This window comes from Heteronotia binoei, chromosome 17 (genome assembly GCF_032191835.1).
Source record: "Heteronotia binoei isolate CCM8104 ecotype False Entrance Well chromosome 17, APGP_CSIRO_Hbin_v1, whole genome shotgun sequence".
Lineage (NCBI taxonomy): Eukaryota > Metazoa > Chordata > Lepidosauria > Squamata > Gekkonidae > Heteronotia > Heteronotia binoei.
In genome coordinates this window covers 50,535,901-50,556,797 of record NC_083239.1, presented here as the reverse complement: position 1 = coordinate 50,556,797, position 20,897 = coordinate 50,535,901, and the positions used below count along the sequence as shown (strand labels likewise).

At 48.9% G+C, this 20,897-nt stretch overlaps 1 protein-coding gene across 1 annotated transcript; it reads right to left on the bottom strand.

Annotated features, from left to right (window-relative positions):
* Positions 1–1,490: 1,490 nt before the first annotated feature.
* On the bottom strand, positions 1,491–20,698 carry QPCTL (glutaminyl-peptide cyclotransferase like). The gene is made up of 7 exons (XM_060257519.1): positions 20,455–20,698; positions 19,107–19,253; positions 17,881–18,168; positions 12,666–12,818; positions 10,032–10,131; positions 8,118–8,234; positions 1,491–3,487 (listed from the first exon to the last, which is right to left on the bottom strand). The coding sequence occupies exons 1-7, from the start codon at positions 20,683–20,685 to the stop codon at positions 3,342–3,344; spliced, it is 1,182 nt and encodes a 393-aa protein (XP_060113502.1). The 5' UTR covers positions 20,686–20,698; the 3' UTR covers positions 1,491–3,341.
* Between the last annotated feature and the right edge of the window lie 199 nt (positions 20,699–20,897).

Below are 20,897 nucleotides of genomic sequence, written 5' to 3'. Positions count from 1 at the left end.
GAGAAAATAGATGTTTTGGAGGGTGGACTCTAGAAAGGCATTGTACTCCACTTGCGCTCTGTCCTTCCCAACCTCCATCCCCAAATCTCCAGGAGTTTCCCAACCTGGATCTGGCAACCCAATCAGCTCTCCCCTGCCAGTGGCTAAGGGGAACCTGGCAGCCTGGCACCGGACCTGCTGAAGTCTCTTCCATCCCTAAGCCCCACCCTCCCAGGCTTCCCCCCCCCCCCCCCCAAATCTCCAGGTGTTTCCCAACCCAGAGGTGGCAATGCAATATCTGAATCAGGACATTAAACAGCTCCCCCCCACTTTAGAAAATTAGGATTGCTAGCTCAGCATTAGGAAATTCCTGCAGATTTAGGGATGGAACCTAGGAAAGGCACAAGGGGGGTGGGGAGCTCAGAAGGGATGTGATGCCATAGACTTCACCCTCCAAACCAGCTATTTTCTCCAGGGGACCTGATCTCTGTAGATCTGTTGCAATTCCAGGAGAATTCCAGGCCCTGGAGGTTGGCACCCATAAGCCTGATGCAGAGTTCTGCAGAACCCAGAAGCTTGCACGTTGCTTTCTGCTTGCCATACAAAGAACAGATATTCTCATGATGACTTTTGTTTCTGGGTTTTGGTTTGAACCAATCCAACTCTGTGTAACCTCTGATTTAGGGTTGCCAGCTTCCAGCTCCCCTGGAGAAAAAGGCTGTATGGAAGGGTGGACTTTAGGGCATTATATCATGCTGAGGGCCCTCTCCTCCCCAAACTCCACCCTCTCCCAGCCCCACCCCCAGGGTCTCCAGGTATTTTCCAACACAGACCTGGCAGGTCTACTCAGGTTGATTTGCTTTTTTTGCAATCACCAACCTGCAGGGTGGAAAAGCCTTCTGCACTGCAGTTTATTAAGGGGGGTGGGGTGACTATAGATGCAAAAACCCATCAGCCTCTCCTGAGGCAGGCCCATCAGCCTGCACAAAGCCCTTTCTCCCAGGCCTGTTCCTTTGCTTGGTTTGTCAACCTCCAGGTGGGGCCCGGAGACAGCTGCAGAAACGGCTTCCAAATTACCTGACTTACCCAGATTCCATCCCCAAATCTCCAGGAATTTCCCAACTTGCGAGTTAGCAACACTAACTGTCACTGTTACCCTAAACCAGGGGTAGGGAACGTTGGCTCTCCAGATGTTTTTTGCCTACAACTCCCATCAGTCCCAGCCGGCATGGCCAATGGCTGGGACTGATGGGAGTTGTAGACAAAAAACATCTGGAGAGCCAACGTTCCCTACTCCTGCCCTAAACAGTCTCAAAAAGGGGTGGAAGGGGGGGGGGAAGGAGAGAGAGACATAATTTGATAAGATAACAAGGAAAGGCTAGCTATGGGTCAGAGAGCAATGCCAACCAGATTGCCAAACCTAAGAAACCCGGGAGACTGGTGTTTTGTGGAGTGAGGCCTTTGTGTTATACCACTCCCCTCGAGAACAAGACAAAGATGACAGAGACAGATTAAAAAGTAAAACCTTTATTTTTTGACTCCTCCACAAGTGGAGGAGGGGCTCAGATGTAGTTGCCATGCATAACAAAAGGAGATGGTACAGTCCTGACTGAGAGGAAAGGATTGTACCTCTTCCACCTGCAAGTGGGGAAGGAAGGAAAATCACAGCTGAATGTTTTTCAACATAAAATATACTCTCTCTGATTAAAGGAGGGAGAATATCATGATGAAACCCTTCCTCCCTTCACCCATGTGAGAGTTTAATTTATTTGTTAAAACCCCAACTGCAGTTAGAAGCTGTAAAAGCCCACCCTACCACCTCTGGCTTCTGCAGCTGTAGTCAGGATGCAAGAATTCTTTCACCCCAGTTACAACATTCCTTCAATGGAAGAAATAACACGAAAAACACAGCGGGTGTCCCACCACATACAGGCTTGAAGCAGTTCTCCCTGTAGGAATCTGATCCCTTGAACGCTGTCTTTAACACCCTTCAATAAATATGAAGAATACAAACCCGTTCTGCTTGGAACAAAACAGAAGAAGCTAAAGGCCAAAACCATGTCATTACCCCCTTCACAGTCCAAACTAGTGGCTTCAAATTTTATGTCTCAAAGCAAAATGGGGCACCCTTGGGGCAGTGCTGGGGCCCTGGCACATATGCCTCCCCGAAACAGGCATGGATGCATTTTAAGTCAGTTAACCGAAACAGCTGCTGAAGCAGCAGATTACCATAAACAGGGAGCTGGATTCGAGGGAGCTGTTCTGCTAGCAGATGAGGTTTCCTCTGACGGAAGGAAGAAACCAGGGATTCGTGGCTCTGGGGAGAAGCACGGCTTGTGGATCACAAGGCCTTTATCGAGGAGGCCTTCAATAAAATGCCTTCTGATGCCCCCCCAGAACCCCCCACCCCATTGTACCTCCTAGAGCACAGCTCCCATTCGCTCACTGGCCTCTGGTTCAGTTCCCCTCCCCAAAAGGCAGCAACTACTTCTCCTCCCAGTGGGCACCCCATATCAGCGTTGTACCTTCCTGGACCAGTGGGAGAGGCTGAACCGTGCTGTTGGGGGGGGGGGTGGTCTACATCATTAGCAAGGGCCCTGCAGGGGTGGCTCGCCCACTAGGCAAACAAGACAGTTGCCTAGGGTGCCGGGAGGGTGGGACGCCAAATTGGGCTCCCTCCCCCCGGTGCCCCAAGCAAGCACCTAGTTTGCCTGCCTCCTCTGCCCATTGCAGTGCTGTGTGGGGGTGCCTGCCTAGGGCGCCATGCACCCTTGGGGCAGTGCTGGGGCCCTGGCACATATGCCTCCCCGGAACAGTCATTTGAAGTTAATTTCTGGCTTCAACAGATGGGGAACACCCCAGTGAGTCACAAACTCAAGGACGGATCGCTAACTTCAGGAACAGACGGAACAACTGCAGTATGGGGTGTAAGTCATCAGAAGCATGGGATCAGGCATGAAGACCCCCTTCCAGGAAGAGAGAAGTTATCTTTGCTGCTCATTGAGAGCTCTGCCTTGGCTTGTTAACCAAAGGCGGGATTCCTGGTTCAAAATACCAAACAGAAGGCCGTGGCTGTACGAGACCACATTCTGCCTCTCCCTGCGCTATGCTCCTCTTGAGTCTCAATAAAAAATTTCTGTAAGGGACACAGTTCAAGTATTTGATGAAGAAAGCTTTGGCTCTTGAAGGCTCATAACCCTGAAAATCTTAAGTCTTTAAGGTGCTACCGAATTCGAATCTAACAGTTCCAAGTCTGAAGCAGGCACCTTCTCCCAAAGCTGGTATATTTTGTGGCCGTTCCACGTGCCACTGGACGGAGGGTAGACCAAAGAGGATCTCCAGGTCTGGTGTAATAGATCCCCTTAGAGCCACAGGTATTCTGCCACAAAAACTGCCAGGATCTTACACAAGTTCTCCACTGTGGGTCGGTGCAAGTGTGCCTCCGTGTCCTCCATAGTATGCCAGACCACAGGGAAAGGTGTGGCGATGAGATGAAGGACCGGGACCCCTGCCACAAAGAGAGACAATGACATACTGTTTCAGTCCAGGGCTGCCTGCAAATGAGAACTTCCACAGTGAGGCTAGAATTCACAAACCCCCAGAACGCCCAGCATTCAAAAGCCAGAACAAAAGTCAAGTTTCTAGCCCTTATGAGGAGTTAGGGGAGGGGCCAGGCTTCATTCCACCTTCCTTCATCCCATGGAGGTGTGAAAGGAAACAGAAGGAAAGGGCAGGCCTGTAGTCAGAAAATTTTAGGTGGGGGGCCCCCAGGGAATAAAATTTTAGGTGGAGGAGCCCTGAGGCTCAGAGCGACATCACACACTTTAAAAATATATAAATAAAAAGGGAGAGCGGCGGCAGCGGCAAAAATGGGGCAGCAAGAGTGGTGGGGAGAGCGGGGTGCCGAGAGCAGCGGCTGTGGTGACAGCATGACATCTGGATCGGGGCTGCTCAGTGGTGCTGTTATTATTAGATCTGTCAGCCGCATTCGATACGGTTGACCATCAGCTACTGTCTAGCCACCTCGCTGACGTGGGGATTCAGGGGTCTGCCTTGCTGTGGTTGGCCTCTTTTCTCCAGGGTCGGGAACAAAGAGTGGTGGTAGGGGAGGAATCATCCCAAAGGCACCCACTTATATGTGGTGTGCCACAGGGTGCGGTTCTGTCCCCGATGTTATTTAACATCTACATGCACCCCCTTGCCCAGATTGTCAGGAGGTACGGGCTGGGATGTCACTAATATGCAGATGACACTCAGCTCTATCTATTGATGGGTGGCCAGTCCGACTGTACCCTGGAAAATCTAGACCTGGCTCTTCAAGCCATAGCATCTTGGCTTAGGCTGAGTCGGCTGAAGCTGAATCCGACGAAGATGGAGGTGGTGGTCCAGGAAGGGAGATCCCTTTACCGGCTCTTGACGGGGTATCATTAACACCAGCCCCTAAGGTCAAGAGCTTGGGAGTATTCCTGGAGTCCTCTCTCACAATGGAGGCCCAGGTAGCAGCCACTACCAGATCCGCCTTTTTCCCATCTTTGGCAGGTACAGCAGTTGGCCCCCTTCCTGGAGCATGCCGACTTAGCAATGGTGATCCACGCTACGGTCACCTCAAGAATAGATCACTGTAATACTCTTTACATGGGGCTATCCTTGACTCTGACTCGGAAACTACAGCTAGTGCAGAATGCTGCAGTGTGGCTGTTAATGGGGCTCCCTCATTGGGAGCACATTCAGCCAGTGCTGAAAGAGCTGCACTGGCTACCTATTGTGTTCCAAGTCCATTTCAAGGTGTCAGTATTGACCTTTAAAGCCCTTTATGGTCGGGGGCCTGCCTATCGATGGGACCGCCTTTCTCCACATGTTCCCCAGAGAGCACTGCATTCAGGGACACAAAATCGACTGTCCATCCCTGGACCAAAGGAGGCCAGGTTATGCTCCACAAGGGATAGGGCCTTCTCGGTGGCAGCACCAGGAATGTGGAATGCCCTCCCGGAGGCTATAAGGGCCCTACGGGATCTTTCTACCTTCCGCAGGGGCCTGCAAGACAGAACTGTTCTGACAGGCATTTAACATCTGACCCGGGAGGAGACTGCCACCCCACATCTCTAAAGAGCCATGATTACTATCTGATCACCATCAGGAAAAGAATCCAATTATATTAAAGACAGCACCATAGAATGTTTTTTTTTAGAATGTTTTAATTGAAATTGTACTGTATATTATTGGTTTTTAAATTGTAGATGTAAATATTTAAATTGATTGTTAGCCGCCCTGAGTCCGCTTGCAGAGAGGGCGGGATAGAAATTTAAGGTAAATAAAATAAAAATTAAAGCGAAAGTGGGGGCTGCAAAGTCAGCAGAGAGAGCGGTGGCGGCAATGAGAGCAGGGCAGCGAGAGCAGGGTGGCCAGAGCAGCAGCAGTGAGAGCAGGGCAGTAAAAGGAGGGGCCATGCAGGTGGAAGAGGAGTTTGGGTGGAGCAGCCTGGCCCCCCAGGGCCCCCATAGCTATGGGCCTGGGAAGGGGAGGGACTGGAGTCACACCCTGCCTTCTCTGAAGCCCTCTATGAGGTGACCTGAACATTAATGAAGCTGCCTTATCCTGATTGAGACCCTTGGTCCATCCATCCAGGTCAGTATTTTCTACTCAGACTGGCAGCTGCTCTCCAGAGTCTTAGGCTGATCTTTTCTGCATCACCCACTACCTGATCCTTTTCACTGGAGATGCCAGGGATTGAACCTGGGACTTTCTGTATGCCAAGCAAATGTTCTGCCGCTGAGCCCTTCTACACAATAAAAGGTAAAGATGAAAGCACTGAATCATAACCAACCCATGGGGTGACATCACATCATAATGTTTTCTTGGCAGACTTTTTGTAACGGGGTGGTTTGCCCTTGCCTTTCCCAGTCATCTACACTTCCACCCCACCCCCATGCAAGCTGGGTACTCATTTTACAGACCTCGGAAGGATGGAAGGCAGAGTCAACCTTGAGCTGGCTACCTGAACCCAGTTTCCACCAGGATCAAACTCAGGTCATGAGCAGAGCTTGGACTGCAGTGTTGCAGCTTACCACTCTGTGCCACAGGGCTCCTACTCTACAAAATACACATATAAAGCTGCCTTGTATTGGGTCAGACCCCAGGTCTATCAAGTTCTGTGCTGTCTGCTTTGACTAGCCACAGCTCTCAGGAGGCCCTGGGGAGAGGTATTTCCCATCACCTGCTACCTAATTTCCCATCACCTGCTAAGACCCAGTTTAGTGTAGTGGTTAAGTGTGAGGACTCTTATCTGGGAGAACCAGGTTTGATTCCCCACTCCTCCACTTGCAGCTGCTGGAATGGCCTTGGGTTAGCCATAGCTCTCACAGAGCTGTCCTTGAAAGGGCAACTTCTGGGAGAGCTCTCTCAGCCCCACCCACCTCACAGGGTGTCTGTTGTGGGGGAGGAAGGTAAAGGAGATTGTGAGCTGCTCTGAGATTTGGAGTGGAGGGCGGGATATAAATCCAATATCATCTTCTTCCTTCATAATTGGAGACGTCAGGGACTAGAATCTGGGACCTTCTGCAAGCCAAGCAGATGCTCCACCACTGATCCATGGTCCCTCAACCTGTCATCCCAAACCCTGCATGCATACCCAAGGATCTCAAAGGGCTACAAAAGGTTCTGCTGCCCCAAATCCGCTCAACTAGAAATGCCAGGAACTGAGCCTATGAATCCTGCACAAGCACAGAGGATGCTCCGGAACTAAATCCCTCCATAAATAGCATTAAGAAAAACAACTAGGTACCATTCTATTTGATTTTCACAGCGGTTTCAAACATGGTGCCCAGGGGAACTGATTTGAGAGTTGATCCGCTGTGTAAATTAAAACAACGTTTCTGTGCAGCAGCGGCTCGAGGCAGAACAGCACCCTAGGCAGGGTGCCCCATCCCCTCTGAAAACGGCGGGGAGCAGCAGTGCACCTTTGCCGCAGAGCACGCTGTGAGGGTGCCCTAGGTCCGCCTCTGCATCTGACGCAGCCACCAGAGTGGCGGGCAGCACCGTGGCACGCTCTGCAGCGCACGTGCGCAGCTCCCCCACAGCTGCTTTTGCTGGTATTACAGAAGCAAGGGCAGATGGGAGGGCCATTCCAGCACCCTCCCAGGGCTGGCACCAGCACCTTTGCCAGGGCTGCGCCCCAGGCAGCCATCTGGGCTGCCTAGTGAAAGGGCAGGCCCTGTTTCTGTGGCAGCTGACAATCCAGTGTTGGTGTTATTCTCTCTCTAACGCCTCTTCCCCATCTTTAAAAGTTACTCCTCTTATCCCCTGCCTGCACTTGGAGTTCCTCTGTGTGTCTGTGGCTGGCTCTGTCTCCCATGTGTCCATTTTGAGGTTGTGCTCATTGCCCTGTGTGAAAACTCTAAAGCTGACCACAGGCTCAAAATGGTTGGGGATCCTGGCATTGCAGAGGGGTTTTGTTTAAAAAAAAATAAAAATAAAAAGCAAGTTTATTTCAATAAACAGATTAACATTCTGGATCATAGTCAAAATAATAATCAAAAGTATGATCCAACAAAGTCAGCTAGTCACCAATAAACATCCAAATGGACCACAAGTACAAACAGTGCAAAATCAAATTAAAAACAAATTAATGCCAGACCAATATATTATGTGCAGTTGAACCAAAATTCCCACAAGAAAAATAATCCAGAAAAGGGGACCACTTAGCTAAAATAGTTGACCTTTGTTGCAAAGTATGCCTCCCTTCTAAATTATGTGTAATTTTGTCCAAAATAAAATACTTAACTAGGCCACCAATGAAGGGATTGAATTCTGTCTCCATTGTAATGCAATAGCATACTTAGTAGCATTGAGCAGCAAAGAAATCAATTCCCTCTTTAATTCAGAAAGTCTAAAATCATCCCAAGTGTTTAGGAGACAAATTTTAGGGGATAACTCCCATAATAATAAAATTCCATAATGACTTGTGACCAAAATGAAGAAATCAGTGGACATGTCCACCACATATGAAAGTAAACCCCTTTTTCACCACATCCCCTCCAACACAGAGAGCTGAAAACATTAGGAATGGAGTTCACACAGATTGACTGCTGGACACAACAGCCAGAGAAAACAACTTGTATGTAATGGGAAGGAGGACTTACCTCTCCGGAGGAAGGGAATGTGGTCATCTTGGACGGGGCCATAGATGGGATGTCGGCTGAAATACAGCTGCTCTTGGGGGTGGGATGCCAGGAGACCCAGGCGGTGTAGCCGTCTTTCTGCATAATGCAACAAAATCCCATCTGAGCACTTCCAGCAACAGTCTCAAAACTGGTGCACTGGCTATGCACTGGCCCAAAAGGTCTTGGCCACCTTTGGCAGGGCTGCTTTCGCACAGAAATTGGCATTAGGATCCGGATGTCAAACACCCAGACTGAAACATCACAGCTAGAACCAGAAACTTTTTGAAGTCTCCACACTGCTGCCCTAAGGAATGGGCCAAACAGCCACCCTGCAGGGCAGGATGTCACTGGGTTTCGTACGTTAGTAGTATTAGACTGGTCTTCAGGTTGGCTTACAGTCCCCATCAGCACCTTTCCTGGTGTTCCTCCAGGTGTTTTCAGAAAGCAAGTGATGCTTTTGCCCAGCAAGGGTTCTGATTGGCTATGCAGATTTTTTGAAAACACTGATTGGGCAACTGCCACAGCACACAGATCTTTATTGTGTGACTGAAGATAAACTGCAGCAGCCATTTTGTGGTTGGCAACATCTCCTATAGCAGCTATTTTGGGGCAGGCGTTCTGTGGCTGTGGCCACCACTCTGTCTCAGAATTCCAAACGTGCCCACAGGCTCAAAAAAGGTTGGGAACCTCTAGTGTACAGAATTTTGAAGAGAAGAAGAAGATGATATTGGATTTATATCCTGCCTTATACTCTGAATCTCAGAGTCTCAGAACGGTCACAATCTCCTTTACCTTCCCCCCCTGTGAGGTGAGTGGGGCTGAGAGAGCTCTTACAGCAGCTCCCCTTCCAAGGACAACTGTGAGAAGCTCTGGCTGACCCAAGGCAATTCCAGCAGCCGCAAGTGGAGGACTGGAGAATCAAACCCGGTTCTCCCAGATAAGAGTCCGCACACTTAGCCACTACACCAAACTGAGCCACAACACCAAACTGGCTCTCTCAACTTGGATACTTGATTGATTCAATAAGTGTAGGACTGCTAGTGGTGGGTCAAATTCATGAAAAGGAGGGTCCTTGGCTACAAAGTACTGCCAAGCCTTATTCAAGAAACATTTTTAAAAGGTTTTGGTGTGAGTCAACCCCCCCAGGCCTCCACAGACTATGCAAGATTTTCAGGTCCCGGTGAGGCTTTGTCTGGCTTGCAAGAAAACACAGCTGGGCCTTTTAGAATTCAGACTCTGCAGGGGTTGGATGTTATCGTCCACCCAGGTGAGGGATAATCTCCTCAATTCTGGGTTTGTGTGTGATTTGACCAGAGTCCAACACCCTGAGGCTGGAGGGGGTAAGGAAGTGCTTGGAGAAATATTTCAGAAGCCACAGGTAGGTCAAGACTTTGGCAATCACTTTAGGGCATATCCCATCCATCATGTTTTTATCCTACTCTTGCTCCAGGTAGCTCTGGGACCTTCCTTCCTCCATTTTATCTTGGCGAACCCAGGAAGTGGATTAGACAGAGAGAAATTGATTGGCCCAAAATCATGGCCCAAAATCACCCAGTCTGCTTTGTGGCTGAGTGAGGATTTGAACATGGGCCTCCCCACCACACTAACGCTGGCCAGTCATCTTATTTATTCACTGCATTTATACCCCATCTGTCTCCCCAGTGGGGACACAAACATCCTTCTTAATCTCCTCCTTCTCTATTGTATCATCACAACAACCCTGTGAAGTAGGCCAGGCCAAGAGAATGTGAGTGACCCAAGGTTGCCCAGTGAGCTTCTGTAGCAGAGCAGGGATTAGAATTTGCACCTCCTGGATACTAGTCTGACACTCTGTCCACCATGCCAGCTCCCTTCCACGCTTTGCAGCTTCCATACTTTGGCCTTGGAACTCACCAATGCCGACCAGTCTATCAAACCAGCTGGCAGTGTCCAAAAAATGATTCTGGATGTTCAGGTGGTCTGCCCCCAGGAGGTCCAGCAGGACAAAGAGAGCCTGCAAAGAAGAAAAGAAGGCTTTTCAAATCCACTGCTTCCTTCTTTCGCTTCCATAAGAACATAAGAGAAGCCATGTTGGATCAGGCCAGTGGCCCATCCAGTCCAACACTCTGTGTCACACAGTGGCCAAAAAAACCAAGTGCCATCAGGAGGTCCACCAGTGGGGCCAGGACACCAGAAGCCCTCCCATTGTTGCCCCCCTCAAGCACCAAGAATACAGAGCATCACTGCCCCAAATGGAGAGTTCCAACAATACCCTGTGGCTAATAGCCACTGATGGACCTCTGTTCCATACGCGTATCCAATTCCCTCTTGAAGCTGTCTATGCTTGTAGCTGCCACCATCTCCTGTGGCAGTGAATTCCATGTGTTAATCACCCTTTGGGTGAAGAAGGACTTCCTTTTATCAGTTCTAACTGATAAAATTCCATCAGGAGAATGGGCTGGGAAATACACAGAGGAAACAAGGTCCTACAAAGCAGACTCGATTATATGATCGTGCCTGGTCTGTACTACCTCCAAGGCTGCAAAGGGAGGCCTAAAATACGAAATGCTCCCCTATTTTGAAGGAGGGTAATTCCCTGCTTATAGAAAGACAGCATGTCAGGGGAAAAAGTGGGACTAGAACTTCCCTCGCTGCTAATTTTCTAGGTGCAGGAAGTTTAGGAGTTGGGTGGAGAAGAAGAGTCAGTATAGTGCAGATTTGCTGTTTCAAGACACTTCTCGTGGGAAAAGCAGATAAGCATATACATAAATCACAGAAAAATTTCTTCAGATTTCTAGCTTTTTTGAGCCTCGGCACCACTGGAATACTGACCCAGGGTAGTGGGGGCACTACTGCAAAATGGCTGCAACAGGAGGGGGAGCCACACACGTGCACATGGAGGAAGCCCAGGTGAGGAGAGGAGGAATACACTGTGAAAGGAGTGAGAGAGAATAAAGCCAACACTGCAGAAGCCACTGCTGCTAATGTGATTCTAATCCGCACAGCCCATCAGATCTAGGGTTGCCAGGTCTGTGCTGGAAAATACCTGGAGACTTTGGGGGTGGAGCTAGGAGATGGCAGGGTCTGGGGAGGGGGCTCAGCATGGCGCAATGCCAGAGAATCCACTCTTCAGAGCAGCCATGTTCTCTAGGGGATATTTAAAAAAACCACCCGTCAACAATAAGGATATTCACACTCCCAATGTGTGTACATGCATTTGATTTATTGCAAATATTAGACAAAATAAGACAAAGGAACAATAAGGTATTTGTGCTCCCCCAGTTCACGCACTTTGAAATTTCTACATAGATCACAGCCTAAACAAAGTCCATAAGTCAGTGCTACAGGGTGGAGTCCTTAAAAGTTCCGCTTGTGACATTGTAATGGAGAGAATGAGGAGGAACCGTATAGAAAGGGGTCCGTTTTGCTTGTCTCATACTTCGTCAGCCCCTTTTCTCATCGTTTTCTGGAGCCACAGTAACTTTGTTTTAGACACGGATCAACACATGCTCTAAACCTCTGCTGCCAGAGATATGAGACAAGTGAAACAGTGAAGCAACTCCTTTCTATATGGTTCCTCCTTATTCTCTCCATTACAACATCACAAGAGGAACTTTTAAGGACTCCACCCTACAGCATTGACTTATGGACTTTGTTTAGGCTGTGTTCTATGTAGAAATTTCAAAGTGCATGAATTGGGGAAGTACAGATACCTTATTGTTCCTTTGTCTTGTTTTGTCTAATATTTGCACTAAATCAAATGCATGTACACACATTGGGCGTGTGAATATCTTTATTGTTGACTGGTGGTTGTTGTAAATATTCCATTTGTACATTGGTACCTGTTACTTATATTATATTCTTTAGGGGAGTTGATCTCTGCCAACTGGAGATCAGTTGTAAAAGTGGGAGATCCCTAGGCCCCACCTGAAGGCTGGAGATGAAGCCAAAAAATACACCACTCAGAAAGTCAAAGAATCACCACAAGCTACTTCACAAATTACATGAAATATGCAATATATTGTAACTTATAACAATATATAATACAGAATGAAAAGTTCATGAGCACATAAAGTTGGACCTTAAATTCATCATGGAGGCCTACGGGAGGTTGATTCTATTCACCGTTTCCAACAAAGGTCCAAGGCTGAATAATATAACTAAGAAATTTTTATATCCTCATACAGTGGTCAGTGTTGACTGCAACATTCATAGGCAATAGAAATCCTTAAGACAGTATCTCAGTTTTCAAGGAATCTCCATATATTTTTATATGTAGCTGCCGCTTCCAAAGTTACTCTTAGATAGGGTAACCGGCCAATCAAAAGTCCTGTTCCATGGGAGACCTACCAGGCTCCACCCACTTTCTAAAAACACTGGGTGGGCACAATACTGGGAACCCCTGCCCCAGATCACTTGAAACTAGGCAGAATGTGGAGAAAAAGGATGAATGGGAAGCAGGCAGAGAAACAAACTGAACCATCAAATTCAGCTTCTTATGCAGACCAGGCCAGATTTCATGCCTGACTGTTTCGAAAGAACCCTCACCATTGCCCGTAGCTGAGTGATGCCTGGGTGGACTGAGGTCTTGGCCATGCGTTCTGCCAAATGCCGAGCTCCATACAAGGAGTCTGTGTCACTCCACTCCTCGAAGGCCTCTTCCCCATCCAGAAACAGCAGCTGCAGAGACATCTCAGAACCCTAAAATGCAAAAGCAGGATCATTCGTCCGTCTCAAGGCTGCCCAAAGCCAGCTGTGATTTGCAAAAAGAGTAACTAAGCTTGGGGGAAACTCACGACCGCAGGATGCAGGGAGAAGCTGCAGATTCATTTGGTTTTAGAAAGGGATGACAGTAGTTCACAGAAGGAGAAGCCCACCAGTGGCTAATGGTGATGAGGACTGAACAGAGCAGGGGTCCCCCACCTTTGGAATTCTGACACAGAGTGGTGAGCACAGCTGTCCCACAGCTGCTGCGGTGGTAGCTGCTCCCATAGCAATGCTTTTACAAACGCCATAGCCCATCAGATCTTCAGAGGTGAACCAGAAGCTTTGATGTTCAAAACTCCCATCTGGCTCCACCCATTTCCTAAAAACACTTGAGAGGCATCAGGAAAGGTGGTCCCTCATGGGCACCATGTTGGGGACCCCTGAAACAGAGCCTTCATGTCCAGAGTTGAACCAGAGAGGATGGTGAGGAACTCCAAAGGGATCTGTTGAGGCTGGGTGAGTGGGCGTCAACGTGGCAGATGCGGTTCAATGTGGCCAAGTGCAAAGTAATGCACATTGGGGCCAAGAATCCCAGCTACAAATACAAGTTGACGGGGTGTGAACTGGCAGAGACTGACCAAGAGAGAGATCTTGGGGTCGTGGTAGATAACTCACTGAAAATGTCAAGACAGTGTGCGATTGCAATAAAAAAGGCCAACGCCATGCTGGGAATTATTAGGAAGGGAATTGAAAACAAATCAGCAAGTATCCTAATGCCCCTGTATAAAGCGATGGTGCTGTCTCATTTGGAGTGCTGTGTACAATTCTGGTCACCGCACCTCAAAAATGATATGATAACATTGGAAAAAGTGCAGAAAAGGGCAACTAGAATGATTAAAGGATTGGAACACTTTCCCTATGAAGAAAGGTTAAAACACTTGGGGCTCTTTAGCTTGGAGAAACGTCGACTGCGGGGTGACATGATAGAGGTTTACAAGATTATGCATGGGATGGAGAAAGTAGAGAAAGAAGTACTTTTCTCCCTTTCTCACTATACAAGAACTCGTGGGCATTCAATTAAATTGCTGAGCAGTTGGGTTAGAACTGATAAAGGAAGTACTTCTTCACCCAAAGGGTGATTAACATGTGGAATTCACTGCCACAGGAGGTGGTGGTGGCTACAAGCATGGAGAGCTTCAAGAGGGGAATGGATAAGCATATGGAGCAGAGGTCCCTCAGTGGCTATTAGCCACAGCTTATTGTTGGAACTCTCTGTCTGGGGCAGTGATGCTCGGTATTCTTGTGCTTGGGAGGGGCACTGTGGGAGGGCTTCTAGCCCCACCGGTGGACCTCTTGATGGCACTTGGGTTTTTTGGCCACTGTGTGACACAGAGTGTTGGACTGGATGGGCCATCAGTCTGATCCAACATGGCTTCTCTTATGTTCTTATGAGTTAGTAAATATCTGAATACCAATAGCTGGGTGGCAATAACAGGGGAGGGGGCCGTAGTCCGTGTTCCCTGCCTGTGATCCTTCCAGAGGTCAAATGTTTGGTTGCTATGTGGAAAAGGATGTCAGACCGAATGGATCACTGATGTGATCCCTCATGTCTCTTGTAGTTTTGATCTTCAACCAAATTAAAAAAAAAATGTAGCTCGCCAACACTGGAAACTGAAAGCACTCCCTTATACTTGGAAGCCCTCAACATCTGGCAGAGACCCAAAATGTTGTGTCTGTCTCCCACACTGCTTCTGTTCATCTAAATAGATCCAAGTGGGCAGCCATGTTGGTCTGAGGCAACAGAACAAAGCATTAGACAATTTGCAACTTTAAGACCAACTAAGTTTTATTCAGAATGTAAGCTTCCGTGTGCTCCGAGCACACTTCATCAGACAAAAATGGAATGGCAAGCAGTCCTAAATACAGAGAAAGTGGGCAGTGAGTTGGCATGTAGAGTCATGAGAATGTTTTTTAGCAGATAAAAGAATCACAAATTGGGGTCTGTGTTTGTTAGTTAATGTTGTGAACTGGGCTGGAGGGTGATAAAAAGCAGATTGATGTCGTAGGTGTGAAGTGCCATAAATCTGGGTATCATTCTGGCTTTGTTAGTTCTGGGTTTCATTTTGGCTAAGTTGCACCTTTAAGACCAACTAAGTTTTATTCTCTATTTAAACCTATTCCATTTTTTGTCTGATGAAGTCTTCTTAGAACAGGAGTCTCCAACCTTTTTGGCATCAGGGACCTGTTTTGTGGAAGACAATTTTTCCACGGACCGGCGGGGAGGGGGGTGCATGCAATGGTTTCGGGATGATACAATTGTGCACTTTATTTCGGTGTGGTGGTTGTGTGCAGACTCTTATCTGGTAGAAACAGGTTTGATTCCCCACTCCTCCACTTGCAGCTGCTGGAATGGCCTTGGGTCAGCCATCGCTCTGGCAGAGGTTGTCCTTGAAAGGGCAGACTCTTATCTGGGAGAACCGGGTTTGATTCCCCACTCCTCCACTTGCAGCTGCTGGAATGGCCTTGGGTCAGCCATCGCTCTGGCAGAGGTTGTCCTTGAAAGGGCAGCTTCTGTCAGAGCTCTCTCTGCCCCACCCACCTCACAGGGTGAGTGTTGTGAGGGAGGAAGATAAAGGAGATTGTGAGCCACTCTGAGATTTGGAGTAGAGGGCAGGATAAAAATCCAATGTCATCTTATTATTATTATTATTATTGTTACATTGTAATATATAATGAAATAATTATACAACTCATAGCCTGGTTGCTAACATGGGGACCTCTGGCTTAGAGCATACAAAAGCTTACATTCTGAATAAAACTGAGTTGGTCTTAAAGGTAACACTTGTCTACTGCTTTGTTCTCTTCATCTAATGCTGCCAACCTCCAGGTGGGCAAAGAAGAGAGATTCACAGAAACAACCGTGAAGAAATAACTAATACCAATATAACAATAATTCCAAAGAATACATCATTTCTTGGTCTTTCTCAGAAGATTATTATACAAATGCACACGTCCATATTAATAAAGTCCATATACCGTATAATATGAAGTTAATATTTTCTAAGAGCTCAAGATGCAACATTCTTCTCAGCTTCAAAGTATCTTGAAGTCTTACAGAATATAGGACTACAAGAGTCTGGACGCGGCCCTCCCAGATCCCACATTCCTCAAAGGCTGAGAACCTAAGCGCCTCTTAAGAACATAAGAGAAGCCCTGTTGGATCAGGCCAATGGCCCATCCAGTCCAACACTCTGTGTCACATAAGAGAAGCCTTGTTGGATCAGGCCAGTGGCCCATCCAGTCTAACACTCTGTGTCATATAAGAACATAAGAGAAGCCATGTTGGATCAGGCCAATGGCCCATCCAGTCCAACACTCTGTGTCACATAAGAGAAGCCTTGTTGGATCAGGCCAGTGGCCCATCCAGTCTAACACTCTGTGTCATATAAGAACATAAGAGAAGCCATGTTGGATCAGGCCAGTGGCCCATCCAGTCTAACACTCTGTGTCACATAAGAGAAGCCCTGTTGGATCAGGCCAATGGCCCATCCAGTCCAACACTCTGTGTCACATAAGAGAAGCCTTGTTGGATCAGGCCAGTGGCCCATCCAGTCTAACACTCTGTGTCATATAAGAACATAAGAGAAGCCCTGTTGGATCAGGCCAGTGGCCCATCCAGTCCAACACTCTGTGTCACATAAGAGAAGCCTTGTTGGATCAGGCCAGTGGCCCATCCAGTCTAACACTCTGTGTCATATAAGAACATAAGAGAAGCCCTGTTGGATCAGGCCAGTGGCCCATCCAGTCCAACACTCTGTGTCACATAAGAGAAGCCCTGTTGGATCAGGCCAATGGCCCATCCAGTCCAACACTCTGTGTCACATAAGAGAAGCCTTGTTGGATCAGGCCAGTGGCCCATCCAGTCTAACACTCTGTGTCATATAAGAACATAAGAGAAGCCCTGTTGGATCAGGCCAGTGGCCCATCCAGTCCAACACTCTGTGTCACATAAGAGAAGCCCTGTTGGATCAGGCCAGTGGCCCATCCAGTCTAACACTCTGTGTCATATAAGAACATAAGAGAAGCCATGTTGGATCAGGCCAATGGCCCATCCAGTCCAACACTCTGTGTCATATAAGAACATAAGAAAAGCCCTGTTGGATCAGGCCAATGGCCCATCCAGTCCAACACTCTGTGTCATATAAGAACATAAGAGAAGCCCTGTTGGATCAGGCCAATGGCCCATACAGTCCAACACTCTGTGTCACATAAGAGAAGCCATGCTGGATCAGGCCAGTGGCCCATCCAGTCCAACACTCTGTGTCATATAAGAACATAAGAGAAGCCATGTTGGATCAGGCCAATGGCCCATCCAGTCCAACACTGTGTCATATAAGAACATAAGAGAAGCCATGTTGGATCAGGCCAATGGTCCATCCAGTCCAACACTCTGTGTCACACAGTGGCCAAAAAACCCCAAACCCAAGTGCCATCAAGAGGTCCACCAGTGGAGCTAGAAGGCCTTCCACTGTACCCCCTTTCCAAGCACAAGAATACAGAGCATCACTGCCCCAGAGAGTTCCAATGATAAGCTGCGGCTAATAGCCACTTTTGGACCTCTGCTCCATATGCTTATCCAATCCCCTCTTGAAGCTATCTGTGCTTGTAGCTGCCACCACCTCCTGTGGCAGTGAATTCAACGTGTTAATCACCCTTTGGGTGAAGAAGGACTTCCTTTTATCCGTTTAAACCCGGCCGCTCAGCAATTTCATTGAATGTCCCCGAGTTCTTGTATTGTGAGAAAGGGAGAAAAGTACTTCCTTCTCTACCTTCTCTATCCCATGCATAATCTTGTAAACCTCTATCATGTCACCCCTCAATCGACATTTCTCCAAGCTAAAGAGTCCCAAGTGTTTTAACCTTTCTTCATAGGGAAAGCGTTCCAACCCTTTAATCATTCTCGTTGCCCTTTTCTGCACTTTTTCTAATGCTATATTTTTTGAGCTGCGGTGACCAGCATTTCCATTTTCTCAGCACCACCATTGGCCTTCCTCACCTGCTCTTTGGACCTCAGCAGCTCCTGGTCAAGGGTGGTCACCAGCTCCAGCAGCATTGAACAGGGCACAGCCGAGTCCGTGGCCCCCAGGAAAGCCCGGCCACGGCCGTCGTGTGGGAAATACTTAGAGTCGTAGTGGCAGGCCAGCACCAGGCGCCGGGAGGCCGCAGGGTCCAGAGTGGCCACCACATTGGCAAAGTTCACGGTTCCGTGTGGGGTCCGGTCCTCGAAGGCATCCAGCTCTACGTGCCAGGAAGCCCCAAGCCCTTTCAGGCGTTCTGTGATGAACTAGAGGAGGGAAGAAGGGGGTGCAGTGTGAGGATCCAAGGGCTGAGGTGTCTACACAAGGCCCTAGTCCTCACCAAGTTTGCATGATTCCACTGGTCAGACTGTCAGGAATAACAGTCTTTTGTTCCTAAAATGGGAAAGCGTTTAGAACAGAAATAAACCTTATGCTGTTTGCTGAGCCTAGTGAGACCCATGTTCCCTCTAAGTTGCAGAGTCTTGAAAGCAAAAATTCTACTTTGTGAGCTACTGGCGTTAAAGTTGTGAGCTACTGGCATTAAAGCTGTGAACTGCTGCATAAATTAGTGTGCTCTGGGGTCATCCTTCCTAAGACAAAAATGGGTGAGCTGGAAGCTAAAAACCTGTGAGCCAGCTCACGTTAACTTAGCTTAGAGGGAATACTGGCTGAGACATAAAATCACGCTGTGGCTTATAGTTAGGGTCCCCAACCATTTTGAGGTTAATGACACCACTGGAATTCTGACACAGGGCAGTGAGTTCAGCCATGAAATGGTTTCTGAAGGAGACAGAGCCAGCTCAAGGTTGACTCAGCCATCCATCCTTCCGAGGTCGGTCAAATGAGTCCCCAGATTGCTGGGGTGAAAGTGTAGAGGACCGGGAAAGGCAATGGCAAACCACCCCGTAAAAAGTCTGCCGTGAAAACGCCATGATGCAATGTCATCCTAGATTGGAAACGACCGGTGCTTGCAGAGGGGACTACCTTTATATTAAGGATTATTTAAACAAGTTTGTAAAGCGCTCAAAATGCACCATATAAATGCTAAGTATGTTTTTAAAAATTATTAATTGAACAATACTTGATTAATTCTCAGGAGGAGAGAGCAAGATTCTGTAGGAAAATGTGTGTTTTGCAGGGACACACTTTGGTTGGTGGTGGTCTGGTGGGAGGTCCCCCAGTGGGCACAGGCCCCTGAACTCACCTGCCGGACTTGTTTGCTCCCACTGCTGCCGGGGTATCTTTCGATCAGGATGGGCTGCAGGTAGCTATGCCAAAGCCGCTGGAGGTCCACCCGGGAGGCCAGGTGTTTTAGTTGGCTGCTGGACAGGCTCCGGGGCTTGTGGATCGGCTGCAGGAAGGGGAGATGCTGCATCAGAAGCAAAAGAATGATGCTCCCCCCCTCATCTTGGTTCCTGCACCTAAAGATGTTAGAATCAACTCCCAAAGTCAGATCCACCCACCACCCTTAATGCTGCTACCCACAGCAAGGTTGCCTCTGGGCATGTAGAGATTAAACTGCTGGGAAGAACATCTGGGAACAAATTCCTGTATCTCCGACTTCTTGCGAAAGCCCCAGGAGCAGAGCCAGAGAAACACAAACAAAAGCTGGCAACCTCAAAGCTCCTCCACTCTCATTGCGATTCCCCTCTGCCCTCACTGGCATGCCATGTCCCCAAAATAAAGGCTCCAAGCCGTCATGCTACGTGTCACGAACATATGGAACTCATTGCCACAAGACAAGCAGAGTGCTGCTTTGTCTTAAAAGCCTGTGCAGGGAGAGTAAGAAAAGCATGGAAAACAACTAGACCAGCGGTTATTATTTGTGATATGGAGTGAGGGGGGCACATCCAAGAACAGAGAGGTGGCCAGATTAGTCTTCTGCAGCCCTGTGAAAACTATGAAGTTTTGTATTCCGGCATGAACGATCATGGATTAGGTCAGGGGTGGCCAAACTATGGCTCAGGTGCCACATGTGGCTCTTTCACACATATTGTGTGGCTCTCAAAGCCCCCACTGAACCACTGGCTGGCTTGGAGAAGGCATTTGTCTCTTTACATCACTTATCCAAGCCAGCTGGCGGCTTGGAGAATGCATTTAAAGTTCCTTTCTTTCCCCCTCTCCCTCCCCTCTCACATCTCTCTCTCTCTCTCTCTCCTTCCAAAATCTGACGTTCATGTCTTGCGGCTCTCAAAATACTGACATTTATTCTATGTGGCTCTTACACCAAGCAAGTTTGGCCACCCCTAGATTAGATCTATGCAGGGTGACTTTGCTAGGAAATTTAGGAGGAGGGCTGTGTTGCCGGATTTTGTGTGTGTGTGTGTGTGTTGCGGGGGGGGGGGGACTGGTGTTCTTTCCCTGCTCTGTACCGGAGTCTCCCTGGGAGGAGGGCTGCAATCTGGGTTTTGCACTGACACTGACAGTCCACCGACCTGACCAGCTGGATCTTCCCCCGTGCCTCCCCACCCCCTAAGGCGCAGCCTGGCCGCTGCCCCCACCGTTCCCACGTGCAATCTTTATCATGCAACACACGCTGTCCGCGTCGCTACCTGGGAGGCCCCGATCTGCTCGTCTTCCGTCACCCCCCAGCTGCGTCCTGTCGCCTCCCTCCAGAGCAGGTAGAGCCCCACGATGGCCGCAGCGACCAGGACCAGCCAAAGGAGCCAGAGGCGCAGGGGACGGCCGAAGCTCCGCCTGCGGGACCCAGAGAACCCCCCCGGCTCTAGCTCCCCGGGGGCTGCCCCCATCCCTGACCGCAGCCTGCGCGGCCCTTTGCGCATGGCGCCGCTGCCTCCACTCACGCCCGATGCGAGAATCGGCCCGGGGAACGGCCACAGAGAAAGCCCCGCCCACCCACCGAACGTTGAATGAGGGAGCCACGCCCACTCTGCTGGGACAGCGCGGCGGGGAAGCCGCTGGTCTCGGCGCGGGGCACGCCCCCTTAGGGGTGGGACTTAGACGGGGCACGCCCCCTGACTGCCACCAATCCGAG

Bases quoted from the DNA above. Each gene is read 5' to 3' on its own strand.
- QPCTL (XM_060257519.1), bottom strand. From the start codon at position 20,685: ATGCGCAAAGGGCCGCGCAGGCTGCGGTCAGGGATGGGGGCAGCCCCC. The intron at 19,254-20,454 runs GTAGCGACGCGG...CCCTTCCTGCAG, and splicing joins AGCAGATCGGGGCCTCCCAG to CCGATCCACAAGCCCCGGAG. The intron at 12,819-17,880 runs GTGAGGAAGGCC...TTTGCATTTTAG, and splicing joins TGCTGAGGTCCAAAGAGCAG to GGTTCTGAGATGTCTCTGCA.